Source organism: Cygnus olor, chromosome 1, assembly GCF_009769625.2.
Source record: "Cygnus olor isolate bCygOlo1 chromosome 1, bCygOlo1.pri.v2, whole genome shotgun sequence".
NCBI lineage: Eukaryota > Metazoa > Chordata > Aves > Anseriformes > Anatidae > Cygnus > Cygnus olor.
In genome coordinates, this window is record NC_049169.1 from 52,018,676 (window position 1) to 52,037,411 (window position 18,736).

Genomic DNA, 18,736 nt, shown 5'->3' on the forward strand with positions numbered 1-18,736 from the left:
ACAAAACTGATATTGAATTTTAAAAAGATTTTACATTATGGTATTTAGAAAAATTTGAAACAAACTCATCTAAGATATATCCTGTATTTGGAAAGGAACATCACTGTCAACAAGATTTTAGAGAGTAATAAAATTATGTGTTACTTAGTGTGTTGCAGGAAGAAGAATACAGTTTTTCAAAAATTTTTTTCTGATTTTGATACTGTTTTTCAGGCTTGCTTGATGAAAAACAAAGGTGCAAGAGGGGTGTTTCTCCATTTCATTTAGTATGCATCTCCATTTCATTTAGTTTAGTATATTTCCTTGCGAAAAAGCAGGAGGCGTTGCATTACAAAAAAAAAAAAAAATCAGAAGATAGAAAATTGTAAACATCAGTGAAATGCATGTAATAAAAGCACTGTTTGCTTTGTAAACTGGTAGCAATAGAATCATTGGTTTGTCGCAACAATAAGACATATTATGCAACAGCACGAAAAGTTCCACATGCCTTAGTTTTGGTTATCTCATAATATTTGCACACTTTGCATTTGTCTTGCTCTTGAAATATTATTATTATTTTTTTCATTTCTTTTTATATTGGATCTTAAATTTTTATTAATACCTTTTGTGTTTTTCCCTTTTAATGAAGAACCTAACCAGGGACATTTGGAAAGCAGTACAGTGTTTTTATTTAAAGAGTCTTTCCCAGAGTTGTTTCCTTCAGTTATTTGAAACAAATAGTCATTTGAAACAAATTCAGTTATTTGAAACAAACATTTGTGAATGTTGTTACTCAGTTAAGTCGACTGTATTCCACAAGTTATTATTGTCCATTAATGAAGCCACAGTTTTTGTCAGATTACATGCTCTTATCCTGCCCAAATCATAAGACATAAAGTCTCAACTGAACTTCAACAGAGGTCATTTAAACTAAGCTAAAACACAGAAAAGCACTACATTTGATAACATCCTATCACTTTTGACATTTTATTTTGGAGAAGATCTGACACCTGTGTTAAGTTTCTTAAAATTGCTGTATTTTTCCCTTCTTTTCATTAATTACCTTGGCATAGGACCTAGCTTAGAGATATGATTGGTTGTCAAATAAAGATAAATTATTAAAAAAATATATTTTTTTCTTCGAAGATTTCGTTCTATTTCTTTGTGCTACATGTCTAGATGCACAAAATTTCTTAAACTGTTAACATGAATAAGGCAGAATTTTAGTATAATGAAAAAAATCACTTTTGGAACAGAAAGCAACTTTCATTTGCACATAGCTGTGTAGGAGCCATTTTCTCCTTTCATCACTTTGATATCATTATTTTATTGATTTTGCATTTGTAATTATGTTCCAATTGATTTGAGTGTCATATCAAAGCAGACACAATTGAGAAAGTTTTTAATGTTTTTTTTCAAAATTAAGATAGTCCAACTTTCATATTCAGAGAGTTTTCATAGTATGTAAGTCACAGTTTTGTATATCGAAAATCTATTCTTATGTGTAAAAAATGAAATGTGTTTATCTAGCTCTCCATATTATTTAGTACTTAATTCATAGATAAATTCTGCCTAGGACTTGGATTGATCACATGCAGAGGAATATGTTAAAGTGTTTGAAAAAGCTATATCCAGGGCTTTCAACCAATAGCAGTTTCTTTTTCTTTTAGAGAACATCCTAGGACTCTGTAAATTCAGTTTCTAAGTGAATGATGATAGGACAATTGCAAGTATTGGGAATTAATATAACCTTGCTAAAAAGTGTTGGTAAAATAGTTCTGTCCTGAACCCATTCGTTACTTGCTAACGTCTCTTGACAGTTGTGGAGCCAGAGTGTGAAAAAAGTTCTGCAACAACTTATTACTGGTACAGAGAAGCACTGAATATTTCCAGCTCGCTTTCAGAGAGTGGGGGTTTAAACTGGAAGATGACTATCTGCTTGCTGGCTGCCTGGGTCATGGTATGCCTAGCCATGATCAAAGGCATTCAGTCTTCTGGCAAAGTGAGTATGCTGTTTACCTAAATGACAGTGATTTCCTTCGAAACATTGAAGATCTACTTCACTACGTTTTTGTTCACCGCACCCTCTGTCTGCTCTTTCATGAAATGTGTAGGAGTAAGATGGAAGCTGTGAGTCACCCCAGTATTTGTATAATCTCTACTATCTTAGTAGTTAGGCATTAAAATTGTAGTAATTTTCATGGGAACTACAGTAATTTAGTGGGAATTGAGATGTGAAGAAGAATCATTTTTGTTCTCATCAACATAACTGTTGCAATTAACTGCACCTCAGCATTGTTGAACTGTTAATGCAGCATGAGCTTGCATGCTTCTGAATATCTAAGGAATTAAGTTTACCCATGTATATCCATACTCTCACTGTGATTGCAGTGCACCCAGGCCGTCAAAATTCCCTGTCATTTGCTTTTTATTGTTAATGTCATTGGCATTCATCCTTCTGTCATTATCACAGCTTCTTTTCAGAATTCTGGATTTTTTCTTTTGACTAATGGCTAACCATCCCTTTGGATCTGAGTACAAGACTTTGTCTTCTTTCCTGTTCATACTGACAGATAGGTTGGCTAGTGAATGATTTGCTAGCTCTGCTGATCTCAGTGGGATTTTCAGATGAAGACTAATCTGTTGTTAATTCCTGACACCTACAAAATTCTTTGCTATTAGGAATTTTTGAGCTGAGGTGGAACTTTCTGTGGCCTTTTTAGTATATTTCAGTTAAAGAAACAACTTGCAACTTTAGCAAGAGAATCATTTTACATAAACTTTAAACCATGGGATAAATGTGCTTTTCAATGATGTAGAATGAAAAATCGTATTTGATTATTGATTTTTTGTTTCCTCTCTTTGTTTGTCTGGTAGTCAAAGCAATATTGCTTTCTTGTTTTTATGTTTCAAACCTATGAGATCTTGAATCATTTCTGTACATTAGAGAATATACCCATATTTTCTTTCTTCCTTCCTTTCTTTTTCTTCCTTTCTTTCTTTCTTTCTTTCTTTCTTTCTTTCTTTCTTTCTTTCTTTCTTTCTTTCTTTCTTTCTTTCTTTCTTTTCTTTCTTTCTCTTTCTTTTTCTTTCTCTCTCTCGCTCGTTCTCTCTCTCTTCCTCCCTTCCTCCCTTCCTCCCTTCCTCCCTCCCTCCCTCCCTCCCTTCATCCCTCCCTCCCTCCCTCCCTTCCTTCCTTCCTTCCTTCCTTCCTTCCTTCCTTCCTTCTTTTTTTTTTTTTTGGCAATAAGCATTCCTTAATGGTTTGAATCCATTTATTAAATATTTTCTACTGACTGTTTATTACTGCTTATTATCTCCTTCTGAAGACAGAACAAATTTCTGTTCATGCTGCATCTTTACCATACTATGTACTTGAATCTAAGTGTAAAGAGAAACATTTCTAAACCAGCCTACTTCTGTTATTCTCATATTCTCATTGAATTCACACTGATCTTCTCTGGAAGGCTTATAGTTTGTTAATCAGTCAATGCGATGGCAACTGTAGCGTTTTAATACAGTATGATTTTTTTTTTTCTAGTACAGTCATGTAATCTTGCTCTCTTCTGAAGAGATGAGGTGAATGGAACATGTTTTATATATTTCTGAGAATATACAGTTTTCAGTTCAGATATATATCCAAAAGATACAGGATAGAGAATGAAACTGTTGAAAATAAAGTTCATGGGTGTCATTTTAAATTTCTTCTTAATGTTTTTCAGATAATGTACTTTAGTTCCCTTTTTCCTTATGTGGTACTTCTGTGCTTTCTGATCAGAGGATTGCTCCTTAATGGGTCATTAGATGGAATTCGTCACATGTTCACACCTAAGGTATGTTCTTAATTTCTGTTTGAAGTGTGTTTAAACTTTCAGTGCCAGTTTGACTGTTTATGAATGCTCTCAGATAAGCTTATTGCCTTCATAGAAGATTGACCATTTTTGTGTCTGGCGTAATTGCTGTTGACCTCAGCGACACAATATCAAGCCATAATGTCCAAAGATTCAAAAATGTTCCAAGGGTGTGTGTGTGAAGTTACCTTCCCAGAGTTGGCTGCCTTTACAAAGCTAAGCAACCAAAAGTGCTATTTATAGGAATTAAGATGTTTAGAAAGCTCCATAAGTTGGTCAAATGCTTAAAAGAGAAGTGAATCATAGAATCATAGAACTGCTTGGGTTGGAAGGGACCTCAAAGATCATCTAGTTCCAACCCACAGCCATAGACAGGTATGCCACCCAGTTCAGTTTGCCCAGTGCCTCATCCAACCTGGTCTTGAACACATTCAGGGATGGGGCATCCACAGCTTTTCCGGGCAACCTGTTCCAGTGCCTCACAACCCTCTGAGGGAAGAATTTCCTCCTAATATCTAATCTAAATCTCCCCTCTTTTATTTTAAAACCACTTCCCCTTGTGGTTCCCCCTCATTATCAGCCCAAACAAAAAGTTGCTCTCCATCTTTTTTATGAGCCCCCTTTAAGTAATGAAAAGGTGCAGTGGGGTCTCCTCAGAGCGTTCTCTGAATGCTTTTTTCTGGGATGTCACAGTGAAATGCATTACCTTGAATGCTGTCATGGATTTACTTAATTAATTTGTCCTTTTTGAAAAGGTTGCTCATTTATTTAGAAATAAACTTCACTTGCTTATCATTGCTTTACAGAGTTCTGGTTTTGCAGGAATTTGTAGACTGCTCAGTCAAATTTGGGGAAATTTGAGGAACAGAGAAATGTAGTGCTTATGGACAAAGATGAATTCTATAGCAGAGATAGAATACAGACCTTTTTGATGTTATAATATGGTTTGTCAATGACAGTATTAATACTTCCTTTAACTAGAACCACTAGATACCACTAGATACTGAGAGGGAATCAATACTGAAACTCCTCTTTAATATCAACCCCGCATCCTTCAACTATTTCATCTTCCATGAGTTAGTCCTAAAATAAGTTGCAGTTGATGCTCACTTTATAGTCACTTGATAGTTTAATCATAAAATTGTTAAATTGTTTCAAATGTTCAGATAAACAATCTTGAAAGAAATCCTCCTTGCCGCCCTTGGTTTTCAATTATATTTCTCAAAAAGTTGTGGTTTAAATTTGAGGTTAGGAAATCTGTAAGTCACATAGAGTATGTGTAGATATAAACCTTAAAAGTATTTTTATTATAATCTCTGAATATTTCTGTACTTGAACAATAGTTTGGACCTTAGGTTCATTGGAAACTACCTGAAAGAATTTAGACTGTTGTCATTTCCATTTGCTCCATTGTGCTAACAGCTGATTTGGGCAGGTAGACTAAAACGGACTGGTAAAGTGATCTGGGTTGAAAATAATCCAGGTTGATAGATAGGAGAGGGTCTTTGATTTAGCCTCTATTAGTTCAGCAAATAGATCACAACACATTTCCACAAAATAGTTGTGTCAGCACAGCAGAGGACTGGCACACACTGGTGCAGGTGTGAGAGCACAGGGCTAATGAAGAAGGAGCAAATTTCTCTCTTTGGCATGGCTGTTGACCAAAGCAGAAATTCAAAATAATAGACTTAATGAAAAAAAAAATCAAATAAAGAAAGGTGCATGAAAAGACCAGTGAATTAATGCAATTAAAATATAGGGCTGTGTATGGCTTAAATACAGAGCTCCGAAAATTTCATAGTTAATGTCTTACAATAACAAATCAGTTACAATTTTGCTTTGAAACACTAGGCAATGTTTATCTGAGAGCGTAATACCTTTGATGATGCTAAACAAGGTTTTGAAGAAAGTGAAAAGTGTTCTTTAAAAAACATTTACAATTTCGTGAAATTAAAACTATTCCTGTAGCTCCCTCTAGTGGAAAAACTCTAACATGACTGTTTGATACTGGCAGGTTAACAGGCAGGTTAAAGTAGGTGTAACAGATACATGTACAATGTAATTATAAAAAAAAATAAATATGTCGGGAAAAAGTTTAGTGTAATAAAACTCTTTATTTCAAATGTATTTTAGCTATGTATGTAAAAGGTTAAAGAAGATGTCTATTATCTATCACAGTAGCAGGCTTTTTTTTCTTAGAGTGAGACAGTCTTCTGATGCTAGCATCTTCATGCTTTTTAGATTTACTGTTTTCAATAAGGTTTGGGTTTCAGAAAAAAAAGAAAAAAGAAAAAAGAAAAAAAGTCATATTTGCAGAAGTAAGGTCTTTTACTGTTAGATGAATGGAGGCCCTGGATCAACTTCCAACAGTCTAATGTTGAAGTCTTGCATGCACTTCTTTTTTCCAGTGAAGACTTGAGAAAGATCTTAAATAGATAGATGATGATTCATAACTTTAAACAAAGATATTTCTTGAAGTCTGGTCATCTGATGAGCAATTTTATAGAGTTAACATTTAAGCTTTTAGATAAAAGTCTTAGTTGTCCCTCAAATATATCACTCATTTTACTTGATAAATTCAAAGCATCTAGCTTAAGGGAGATTTGATTTCTGCACTGTACAGATTCTGGTGGCCAACATTTATTTTACATGTTGCATTTTCCTTTACATATTTGCATGAATTGTAGTAGAATTCCATATAAGCATGTGTATGTATGTCATAGTAAACTTTTTAAAACAAAACAAAACAAAACAAAAAGGTAGCAACCACCAAAACAACTTTCAACATACATATTACATTTAGAAAAGGGTTGGCCATCCCAAAATAAATCTTAATTCTAATGTTCATCAGTACAGGTACTGTAATAAAAGAGAGTACCAAAAACAAACCCAAACAGATGTTCTCTGATTTCATGGTGCAAGTTAAATTATCATATAGATCCATTAGTATCTCATTTTTTGGAACATACTGTATAGCATGTTTCTTTTTAAGGATTATATTGCATAAAAGCAATGGAAATTCTGGCCCATAAGTGCACCCAATTTTAGGTGTCACATTCAGCTTTATCACAATGAAAATGTATTTGTAGTGGAATATTAGCATTTTATGATGTAGGTTGTCTTCATGTTTTTGTGTTCTTTTCATGTAATAGAAATGCATTTTATAGCTGACATCTATTGTATCTGATTTCAAACAGCTTGAAATAATGCTGGAGCCCAAGGTCTGGAGAGAAGCTGCTACTCAGGTGTTCTTTGCCTTAGGGCTCGGATTTGGTGGAGTCATTGCCTTTTCAAGCTACAACAAGAGAGACAACAACTGCCATTTTGATGCTGTACTGGTGTCCTTCATCAATTTTTTCACTTCTGTGCTGGCAACCTTGGTGGTGTTTGCAGTTCTGGGCTTCAAAGCCAATATCATAAATGAAAAATGTGTTATCCAGTATGAATATCCATTTTTAATTACTACTTTAATGGCAAATTTCATTTATGAATGCACACAGATCATCACGTTTGATTTCTCTATTTTGTTGTGTTTCACAGAAATTCAGAGAAGATTTTAAAACTTTTGAAAACAGGCAATCTGAGCCAGGATATGATCCCACATCATATCAATTTCTCAAGCATTACAGCAGAAGATTACAATTTAGTTTATGACATTATTCAGAAAGTTAAGGAAGAAGAATTTGATTCTCTTGGTCTGAAATCTTGTCAAATTGAGGATGAACTTGACAAGGTGAGAGTGATAAGTACGTATTAATTACAAAGATTATGAATAGAGGAATATTTGCAAGTCCGAAATAAACCGTGGTGTATACCCACACAGAATATTGATACTGTGTACCTATAGAGATTGATATGAAAACATGATTCTGTGCAGGGTCTCACTCGAGCTGAGGTGAGCAATTCTGTGTCTGATGTCTTAATATGGTCTGCTTTCTAGTGTATTTTGATCATAACATTGCTCCTCAAGAGGCAATAAAATTTTAAAGATCTGTTTCACCACAGGCATTTTTCCAAAGTCTAAATAGAGACATATTTATTCAACATCTCAAGCTATGACATCTTTCAATGTCAAGATATCATTGCTAAATATAAATATGATTTTATTGGAAAGGAAAAGTTATTCTTTATTACATATTTTTAATTAACATTATCATATTTGAAATCTTTATTATAAACCAGATCTGGAAAAGAAATTTTTTGACCTTCACTTCGGAGGGACTTCCAGTTTTAAACACTGACATCTGTGCAGTTGCATCAGCATCTGAAGCTAAAATATCAAATTGGCAACTTAGACATTAAAAAGTTCAGTACTGTTTCTACCTTTTTAATCTGAAGCAAATAAGTATAGATATGAAATCCTTTATATACTAACAGAAGAGACTAGAGTGTATTTTGTAGCCATCCAGTATAATATCTCTGTGCAAAATTATCAGTGAAAGAGCAAAAAAATATGTTGTTAATATCAATCAATGTACAGATTGTCAGCCAAATCCAGTATGTCAGTAAATAGTACTAATTAAATTTGCATGGATGGAAGAATCATATGTTAGATAGCAGGTAACTCTCCCTTCAAGATTTCATCAATTGACAAACATGAAGTCAAACTGTCACTCTAAAAAAAAAAAGTAAAAATACACTGTGTGAATTATAATATGATTTTTATTTATTTATTTATTTATTTTTTCTCACTGACAGGCTGTTCAAGGAACTGGTTTAGCTTTTATTGCCTTTACAGAAGCAATGACCCACTTTCCTGCTTCTCCCTTCTGGTCAGTCATGTTCTTTCTCATGTTGGTGAATTTGGGACTAGGAAGTATGTTTGGAACCATTGAAGGCATCATCACACCCATTGTTGATACCTTCAAAGTTAGGAAAGAAATTCTTACTGGTGAGTTTCACAGCATTTCTTTTCTCAACAGAGCAGTAAGCTTAAAATTGTTTTGGAGAGTATGAAGTTTTGTTTGTTTGTTTGTTTGTTTGTTTGTTTATATTGACATGAAAGTTTTTAGTACTTACATTTAACAGACAAGGAAATCACTGTACATCCATGTAGACTGTACACCCATGCACATGCATGTTAATATCTGCAAGTAAATCCTTTTTCTGAATGCTACAAGAGCGGGAATACTCTAGAACTTCAATTTAATATAGAATTTCTGTTAGAATTTTCTTTATGTTAAGCTGTTCTGAGCTCTTCCAGAATACTTTCCATTCTAGCCTGTGTCACAGATCAGGGAAACAAAGCCAAAGGAATGATTGAAAATACATTGAAAATCATGACAAATTATTTCAATAAAGCTAAATGGAATCTTAAAATATGATGAAATATTTATCATATTAAAAATAAGTACAGTTATTCCAGTTGCTCTCCAGAGCCACATTTTTTTTTTTTTTTTTGCTGTTGAATATGTAAAGGGTCTTGAACAAGGATTTTTTTATTTTCCTTTTTCTAATGCCTGAAGTCATGTGAGGTATAGCTTGTTCATGTACCTCGTATTGTCTTGTAGCAATTTCTTTTTGAAATATGAAATCAGCATAAAATATGAAAGTTAGGTTTCTGAAAATTTTCAGGACAGCTGCGAGGCACTTGGTGTATTATGGCAGATTTGGATTTTCTATCAATAGCTATGACAGGAGGGATAGAAAATTATAAACTGCTTTAATATTTTCTAGCTCTATGGCAGAAATAGTATGTTTTCTAAGAGTTAACCCCTGGTACAGCAGAACCCTGCTCTTTTCTGACTGCTGAGTACTTAGGTAATAGGTAATTAACTGAACACATGGATTTTTTTTTTTTTAATTTTATTTTTTATTTTTTGCTTTGCTTGATCTAAGAATAAAATTATCCATAAAGATTAACCAGCTGATTTTTCTTGAGTCTGAACCTATTGAGCACTTTTTTTTTTTTTAAATATGTTTTTAAATTCATATTGAATAACCAATGTGGCATTTAGAAATTAGCTATTTGCCCTAAGTATATATGCAAATACCATGTTATATGGTTATTACTCTGGAATAACGGAACATTTTATAGTAATTCCTTGTTATGGAATTTGACAAAAAATATATATATTAAGAAGATAATATATAAAGATAAAGATAAAATGAAGATATAAATAAAAATATCTTAAAAAGATATAAAGAAGATATAAAGAAATATACAAGAACTGCTTTTCTCTGCTAATATTTTTGTGTTATATATGCATGATTTTTACTACTTCAGTCAGTTGTACTCAAAGGATTAAAACATAACATAATGTTTCTATAATTAAATTATATACTGGAATGCCTGGGTTAAGCTTCATATAGTATCAGTGGGACTTAATAAGGATTATGCTTGCACTAGAGTTTGTGATTAAAAACCACAAATTCTCATTTTATAGAAGTACTGCATTACATTTGCAACTTTTTTTCACTATAGTTCCACTTCAGTTTTCAGGGAAACCAGCTCATACGCTTAAAGTTAATTTTGTGCTCAAGTATTCCAAATTGGAGTCTGCATGTATATGTGCTGAAGAGTGTACCTACCAGAGTGTAGTTTACAACTGAAGGTGCATGTTTTTTGGGTGGGTGGTAAGACGTGATGGGAGAACATAAAAATAACAAGGATTTCTAAATTTGCTTATATGCAGTTCTTCTAAAATGCTTTTCTCAGGGTTAGTAATAAAACAGTGTAATTAATGAGACTGACATTGGGGAGATTTTATCTGTGTTGAAAAGAGTGATCATCTTATACCACAATATTTTAAAGTGTCACTGTCTTCCTTTCATTATTTTAATCAATTACAAATAGCTGGAATTTGTACAATGACTATATTCTGTATAAGGGTATTTTATACTTTTGCTCGGATTTCTCTCACTTAATTTTAGACTGTGTAGGTGCATCCTTAACCTTAGTTCTCAGTGGAAGAGAAAAACAGGGCACTTCACGTGGGAGAATCAGTTGTGCTCGGCCTACAGCTTATTTCACAATTTATTGAAATTTGACTTATTTTATAGCTGTTTCAGCATTCAAACCTATTCTTGATGGATTTAGTAGAAAAAAAAAGTTATATTGAGATTGATTATGTAGGTGATCTAGTGACCAAATAATATGATCCTCAACAGTTTTCTTTATTTTAGCCTTGCAGTCACACTAAGTGAAATGTTTATTGAGATATAGTCCTTTGATTAGTCTGTGCTGCTTAATGGGGGCTGCTGTAATATGGCAATTCCAGTAATTACTTCTGGTTTCATGACATTTCTGTTTCATAAGGGGGAGGTAGGATTCCTAATATTCTCAAAATTGCCACCAAAAATAAGGAAAGTGATAACAACTTTCATTATATGAAATAATGTGTTAAAGTACAACTTTGCTATATCAAACTCTCTCTTCATTTCCTCTTTTTCTGTGGAAAATTGTAATTATTACAGTTTACAATTCTGTCCTTCATTCCAGTTATCTGCTGCTTGGTAGCATTTTTTATTGGCCTGATCTTTGTGCAGCGCTCTGGAAATTATTTTGTCACGATGTTTGATGACTACTCAGCTACTCTGCCCCTGCTTATTGTGGTCATTTTGGAGAACATTGCAGTTACCCGAATTTATGGAATAGAAAAGTAAGTGAAGGAAATGTATTTCCCTGTCTGCATCAACAGTATTCTATACAATATTTATTGTTATTATAATTTTATAGCACCAATTATTTTGTATGTACACATAAATTCAAGCCAATAGAAAGATATCCCAATCTAAGGAGAGCCTTGCAAACTGACTATTACACAAAGATAGGGAAGAAAGCAAAACAAAATGAAAGCAGTAGGAATTAAGGATGAAAACAGGAATTTATCTTTGCAGTTGTTTCTTGCTGGTTTGTGCGACTGTAAAGGTATTACTCTTGGTATGATAAGGGAGTCAAAGTGTGTCAATCTGGACTTGAATCAAGTCTTCCTTTAAGAACAGGTTAGAACCTTAGGATCAAGGTATAATGCATCAGGACAGTGTAGCGAAACTCAAACAACAAACTACAACAGGACCACAAAAAGGAGAATAAGGCAAAAAAGAGGTAAAATTAGAGGTAGAAAGGAGTCTGGATGGGTAAGTATGAGGAATCTATATATGAAAAGGACACCAAGAGAAGGATTTCAAGAAGTAATAACAACGGTCTAAGCAGCAGATGCGGAGGAACATTTTGAACAGATCTGCACTATTTTGCCTGAGAGAAGAACAAAGTAAAATAAGAAAGTTTCCATTTATTATCTAGATTTAGCTTGTGGTGTTGTAGCAGTTAATTGTTCTTTGCATTTGTTGTGAGAGAAGGAATAGAGGAAATGATAGAAAAGAACAGGATCAAAACTTACATGGAAGCAGCACATTTGGCAATAAAGTAACCTTCTATCAGTGATAACTGAAGAGAAGAGTAAAGAGCATCATGTCTCTCTAATTTATTTACACCATTTGACAGAGATCAACAGAATGTGTTCACTAAGTGCTACACTTTTAAGGAATAGAGGTGTTTGTATCAAAAATAACTCATGCCATCCACAGATAAAGCATGCTATATTAGTATGTTGAAGTAATTTAAACATTGGTGATTCTTTCATATATACAAAGGGTGACATAAATGGGTATTTTTTCTTTGACTGTTCATGTGTTCAATCTGAGTAATCAACTAGTCCCTTGCTATAATGAAATAAAATTATAATAAGCAAATTTAATCATATTGTTTCTAGACATTTTTTCTGGTCTATGCAAATAGTGTCTGGACTACATACTCATTAATAAAGAATTTCTACCAAGGCCAAGTGTGTAAGTCTATAACTGGACACATACAAAACACCATGTAGATGTTTTTACGCATGCAGACAAAAGATGATACAAGTCACCTTGGTATCAAGGTGCTATTGTCCAATCAAGTAGAGTTCCACTGTGCAGAGAGGTAGACACTCCAAGAATCACCAATTTACCAGTGATGAACTTGGTGTTTAGGAGTAGCTAAAATACGGTAATACTCTGTTTTTGTATCAGAGGGCAGTTGCTTGATATTTTCAGATGTTCTGACAGAATATAGTAAACAGCTAACAGACAGATTTCTTGTGCCTAATGACCACCTGATCATTTTTCTGGAGTATTCCTCTCATCTCTTCTGATGTATAAATTTCTCCAGAATATTTTTCTTCATGAACCCAGCATTCTTGTTTGCAAAAACTGCCAGAATGAACAACCTCACGTTGTCATTAGCTGTAGTAGCTCCAAGGGGGGATACTCATAGATAAAGATCTGTGTATATGTAATATTAAAGTCTCTGATCGAATAGGAAAAGAAAAAAGAAAGAAAAGGAAAAAAAAAAAAAAAAAGCATGCAAAGGGATTACAGCCAAAGGGTAGAAAAAAGGCAATGTGTGGATCCTTGCAGCCAGGAAGGCATAAAATGTTAGATAGTTATCAGTTAACATCATGAACCCTGGTCTTGCAAAGCAGCAGATATCAAATTTTGCATAAAATTCACAGAAAATAAAAATAGTGAAATGGAACCAGAGATATTTATGGAATATATCACCCATAGATGGGGGACAGTGCTTCTGAAGATACTTGGTAGAAAGTGTAAGGTTAGTGGGATATAAACACTGGAATAAGTGAAGTTAAAGGAGCTTGGTAGCTTATGAAAGAGGATTACTAGGGTGAAGAAGATGATGAAAGACTTTGAAAATGAAGAGAACAAATTTATGTTTCATTGGGTGAAGAGCTGGAAAGAGCAGAAAGAAAAGGCTATCTATAGAGAGCACAAACCATTTGTAAATTCAGCTTCTTTTTAACAATATGTTTCAGTGCAATGTAAACAAAGGATAGAATACCCCAAACTATGTGGTTCAAAAATTTTTTGAGTGTTTATTTGACAGTGACTTCACATGTGTAACTGCTTTCAAAACATGTTTATTGCTATAAGAACATTTTCCATGCACAAATTTCAAAAGAAAGTGGGACCACAAGGAAGTTAAAACAGAATCAGGGCTTGTGCACACTCCAAAAGAATTAGCTATAAAAATATTCTCCCTTTTTCTACTGGCTCTGGAACAATGTACTCCTCCATCAGGAATACAAAAATAGGAGTTTTGTTCAGCTCATAATTTGCAATTTTGAGGAACAAGGAGGCAGGTTTAAAACTTTGCAGTTTTATTTCAGCAGCTTATTTGATGCAAACCAGAGTTTATGTATAAAGTTTTTTTTACACTGCAACATGCATATAGGTTCAAAAATTAATCCTGCAAAATTGATAATATGTGCTGTTTTTTATATGTGCTCAAAAGTGATGACACATACCTTAGCGAACAACTCATTAGACAATATAGGAAGATGTGAAAAAGAATCCTGTAAATTAGAGGTGAGTTTAAATATCTTTCCAGCATTGTCCAGCAAGCAGCCTACATGCTAAATTTGGTCCAATACATGCTCCCATCGGGCCTGCTTCTGAGAAGGAGAGGAGGACTGGTATCATCTCTTGCCTGGCAGATGTTCAACAGAGCAGTCTTACTGCTTTCTAGTGCTCATGTTGACAGTATGGCCAAGGAAGAGTAGGTGAATTGTAGCTATGGCTAGGTTTGGTCTACCTCAGAATTAGTCAGTGTCTCCTTTTTCTTATACCTCCACGTAAAATAAAAACAGTCATAGGCTATATCCGTGACTTCTGCCTGCATCAACAATAGTAGGTGGTCTGGTCTGCTTCTGTAATTTCACTCTTTCTCTACTGCCTGGAGTACCTAAACTACTTGTGTCTTCTCATTGCAGCATAAGGCCTTTCATGTGAGGTGGCACAGGAGCTTAAGTTTGTGTTAGCTTCTGTAAAAGTGTCAGGGCAGAAGCAGAAAGAGAGCAAGGATTCTTGTGCAATCTGTGAGGTGAGGAGGTGGGGAAGACTGATTTCTCAGATCTTTTTTGCAGCAAGCTGTTCTCGTGGGAGGAATGGCTAGATGTTCTTGGGAGAAGGGAGATCTCTATGCAGTCTCCCTCTGCATACGAATGGTGCCCTGTGGTCTCACAGCATGGAAGGGGAGTGCAGCCTTTACAATATTGAACAGGAGGTGCAGCTTCCAAGATCATCCTCTTCTAAATGATCTTTGAATGTGATAGATGTGATGAGTTTTCCATCACTAACTTATCTTCAAATAAGTATCTTCAAATAATGTTGATATCTATATTGCTTTAAAATAATAATAACAATAATAAAAAGGATATGTGCAGTTTTCTGAATTGTAATCACAGTTAGCAGAGTCCTCAAGTAGTTGCAGTATCCACTATTCAGAATAGAGGAGAAGGCTCAATTGTTAAGAATCTTTGCAGTGTAGGCTTTCATAAAATACAAGCTATCTTTATGTATTTCCTGTACCACTCAACCTCGTTAATGGAAGCTAATAGAAAGTAGCTTGGTCTTCCAATTTTGCTTTGCTGATTGCATCTACAAGAAAAATTATTCTTGAGAAAACGGTAACATAGTATCACTTGGATTCACAAATTCGGTGAACCTGTGTTTCAAGGGAATGTCTGAAAATGTGATCTCATTGGACAGGAAAGTTATAGATATTTCAGTTTCACTCTACTCATCCAGGAAGATCCAGAGCTAAAATTATGCATTTAATGCACCTCAAGATGCCTCCAGTTTCCATTTTCTCTTCAGAAGTCTAGCATTGTAAGTTGGATCGGGCATTAAACTTGGATTCAAAACTGTTATTGAATAGAAGGGCATCACAACTCTGTATTTTACTTCCAATTGTATTGGAATTTAAGTCTGATTCTTCAGAAGTCAAAGCTAGTTTACTAACTCACAGCACTGTGGAGTAATTCCTTCTGTTCATCTGTTCAGAACTGGTAATACAAGATCCATTTGTCAGCCCATCAAGTCAGCTGAAGTGCAGCTATTTGTATACATAAATTTTGTCAGCATGTCCCTTCAAATTAGATGCTCTGTGTCAACTATAGTACTTGAAATTTAAGTGTACAGAGTAACAATAACCTTTTATTCCCTTCACAGATTTATGGAGGATCTGAAAGACATGCTTGGTTTTTCTCCAAGTCAGTATTATTACTACATGTGGAAATATGTTTCACCTTTAGTATTGTTATGTTTGCTGTTAGCTAGCATTGTCCAAATGGGATTAAGTCCTCCTGGCTACAATGCATGGATTGAAGACATGGTATGTATGTAACAGATGCCATCACCATCACAATGATCATATATGAAGTATTTCAGAAGTATGTGAAAAGACAAAAAATTATGATCGCAAATTCAAATCATTATAAATAATGACATGGTGCTTAACTGTCTTTTCAACTTTAAAGTACTTCTTTTGCTTTAAAATATAACTGCTTGACATGAATTTATGTGTTTTTTTGTGAGTTGTAGTTTGTTATATGTTGGAAATGTTCGAAAGGACAAGAGATTTTGTTGACTTTCTTTAAATTTTATTTCATTGCAGAAAGCAGTTGGTAATAATGCTGAATAAATCATTTCAGATATCCCATCATTTTTTTTTTCAGTTGGAACTAAATATTGAGATTAGCCATGTCATAATTTTTCCTACTTGGAGGCAGGTAGTATCTGCTGTGCCTTATTTGGAACGCGGATTTGAATCTGTCCTGTGATCACCTTAAATTAATACCCCAACAGTCCAAATCTTGAGTTCAGCATGCCTCTACCTCGCAGGCTTGGGCTGCTCCTTTCCCTGTATAAAATTAAATGTTAATTGAGCTATTAGACAAACTAAGTTTGTTGCCCAGAGACTCATGCTTGCAACAGAAGCATGCTTGTGAGGTAGAGCCATTGTCCCAGTAAATGCGTTATATTTTACATGAAGCTTACACAAATTAGAACAATCCTGCAAGGTGATCTGAGACAGTCCCTGCCTAAGCTAGCTGTTAGCCTACAGAACAAATACTTTGCAGATATAGTTACAGATGCCACTGCGCACTGCTGTGATGTTCTGTTGTGTCTAGAATATGTTCTGAACACGTTTTAAAGGATCATGGATCAAGTACAAACAAGTGTAGCTGAAGGTCTGATGTGAAAATCCTGATTTGGGCTCTGCTTCAGTGCTCTGAGCATCTCAGAAACTTTGGGTTGGCATTTTGGTCCTGCTCACTGGCAGGAAGATAGCAATCATCTATTTCTATGATTGTTCAACTTTGAGATCTGCAGTAGTGCCTACATTGTGAGTGCTAGATGACAAGAAAATGAGCATGTGTTTGGAAACTGCAGGCCTTGGTAAGGACTGCAGATTTGCTCTTTTTAAAGTAAAGATGTATTAATAGTCTTTTTCTCTTGGCTTGCTTAGGCTACAGAAGAGTTCCACAGCTATCCAACATGGGGAATGATTGTCTGTATATCTCTGATGGTACTGGCCATACTGCCAGTCCCAATAGTCTTCATAGTGCGTCGCTGCAACCATATTGATGACAGCTCTGGTAGCTTGGCGTCTGTATCCTACAAAAGAGGCCGGATAATAAAGGAGCCTGTTAATCTGGAGGGAGATAATACAAGTCTGATTCATGGGAAGAGTCCAAGTGAAGTGCCATCTCCAAATTTTGGAAAAAACATATATCGAAAACAGACTGGATCACCAACTCTGGATACTGCTCCAAATGGACGCTATGGTATTGGATACCTAATGGCAGATATGCCTGATATGCCAGAGTCTGACTTGTAACTACAGAAAAAATGTTCTCTGTTTTTCTTGTTGCTGATCATGGCTTTCCTAAGAGAGGTGGTCAGCTTCACTTACTAGGGTGCGATCTCAGGTGCTCTGTAGTGGCAGTCTTTAAGATACCATGACTGACTGTACAGGTTGAGAAAACTCCTTTTGGATTAGTCCTGTGGGTTTTCATTTGCACTGAAGGGAATAAATGAAAAATCAATGGCAGCCTACATCTGCCAGCATAGCTGAGAAGTAGTTTTTAAAATTAATTCCTAAATCTAAAGCTTTCTATCACTGAAGCCCAAGTCTCACTCAAATGATGTAATATTTCTGAGGTAATATCACTGCAAATCCTTTTTTGTTTGTTTGTTTTGTTTTGTTTCTGCTTTCAAGTTAACTCCCCGGTTTTAAAAGTGAGCTCTGAAGTAGTTCACCAAACCCATGTTGTGCACACATTTGTATATACCCTATGTAGATATGTTGTACTTATTTTGTTAGCACTGATAATTACTTAGGCTATTAGCTGAGTAAAAAACAAACCTGCAAACTATTTTCTTATGTAATAGCTGTATAGAACAATAGTATTAGAAAATCAAGGAGTAGACTTATGGGAAGGTAAGGAAAGATTCCCTGTTCACTGGGGACTGCATAAACGGTCTGTATATTTTGTGTAAAATATTTGCTTTTTCAGTGTGAAAACAATGTAAGAGTGAGTCACTCCAAGAATCTTAAGGATTGTGCAGATTCTGCATTTTTTTCTATGCTGTGTGCCTAAAAATGAACTTCTTGATATTTATTGTGGTTACAAGATTACATATATATTATATTTATATAATATACTTGTAATGTAAATATGTATATTATTCTGTATGTAATCGTTTCAAAAGTTAAAGCAAGATGGCTTTTTTTAATTACTCTCCTTCTGTTTTTGCTTCTGTTTTATGCAGATAATTTTTTTCAGTCAGTAATTGTTAAGAACTGTATGGCATTACATTTTAACCTATGAATAAAGAGATTGACAAGATATTTCTCTGTAATTTCCTTTGCCACTTCCTAGAACACAGCCTTTTTTTGCCTCAGTGTACTATCTGAAAGAATTATATTTACGAACTAAGGTGAGGTGCTTAAAGAATCTGAAAACAAAAGTGGTAAATCAGATTGTCCTCTCTTTATTTAACTATTGGACAAGGACTTTACTATGAATACAGTAGTTGATGTATCACTGTAAACTGACATGATA

At 34.5% G+C, this 18,736-nt stretch overlaps 1 protein-coding gene across 1 annotated transcript in view; it reads left to right on the top strand.

Annotated features, from left to right (window-relative positions):
- The window catches only part of SLC6A15 (solute carrier family 6 member 15), a 37,753-nt gene extending 19,242 nt beyond the window's left edge, over window positions 1–18,511 (top strand). Inside the window, exons 5-12 of the mRNA XM_040558329.1 lie at window positions 1,800–1,981; window positions 3,702–3,812; window positions 7,028–7,269; window positions 7,371–7,563; window positions 8,529–8,721; window positions 11,272–11,431; window positions 15,837–15,999; window positions 17,137–18,511. Of these exons, the coding sequence (XP_040414263.1) occupies window positions 1,800–1,981; window positions 3,702–3,812; window positions 7,028–7,269; window positions 7,371–7,563; window positions 8,529–8,721; window positions 11,272–11,431; window positions 15,837–15,999; window positions 17,137–17,508 (1,616 nt within the window). The 3' untranslated portion in view covers window positions 17,509–18,511. The remainder of the gene's footprint in view (window positions 1–1,799; window positions 1,982–3,701; window positions 3,813–7,027; window positions 7,270–7,370; window positions 7,564–8,528; window positions 8,722–11,271; window positions 11,432–15,836; window positions 16,000–17,136) is intronic.
- The last annotated feature ends 225 nt before the right edge of the window (window positions 18,512–18,736 follow it).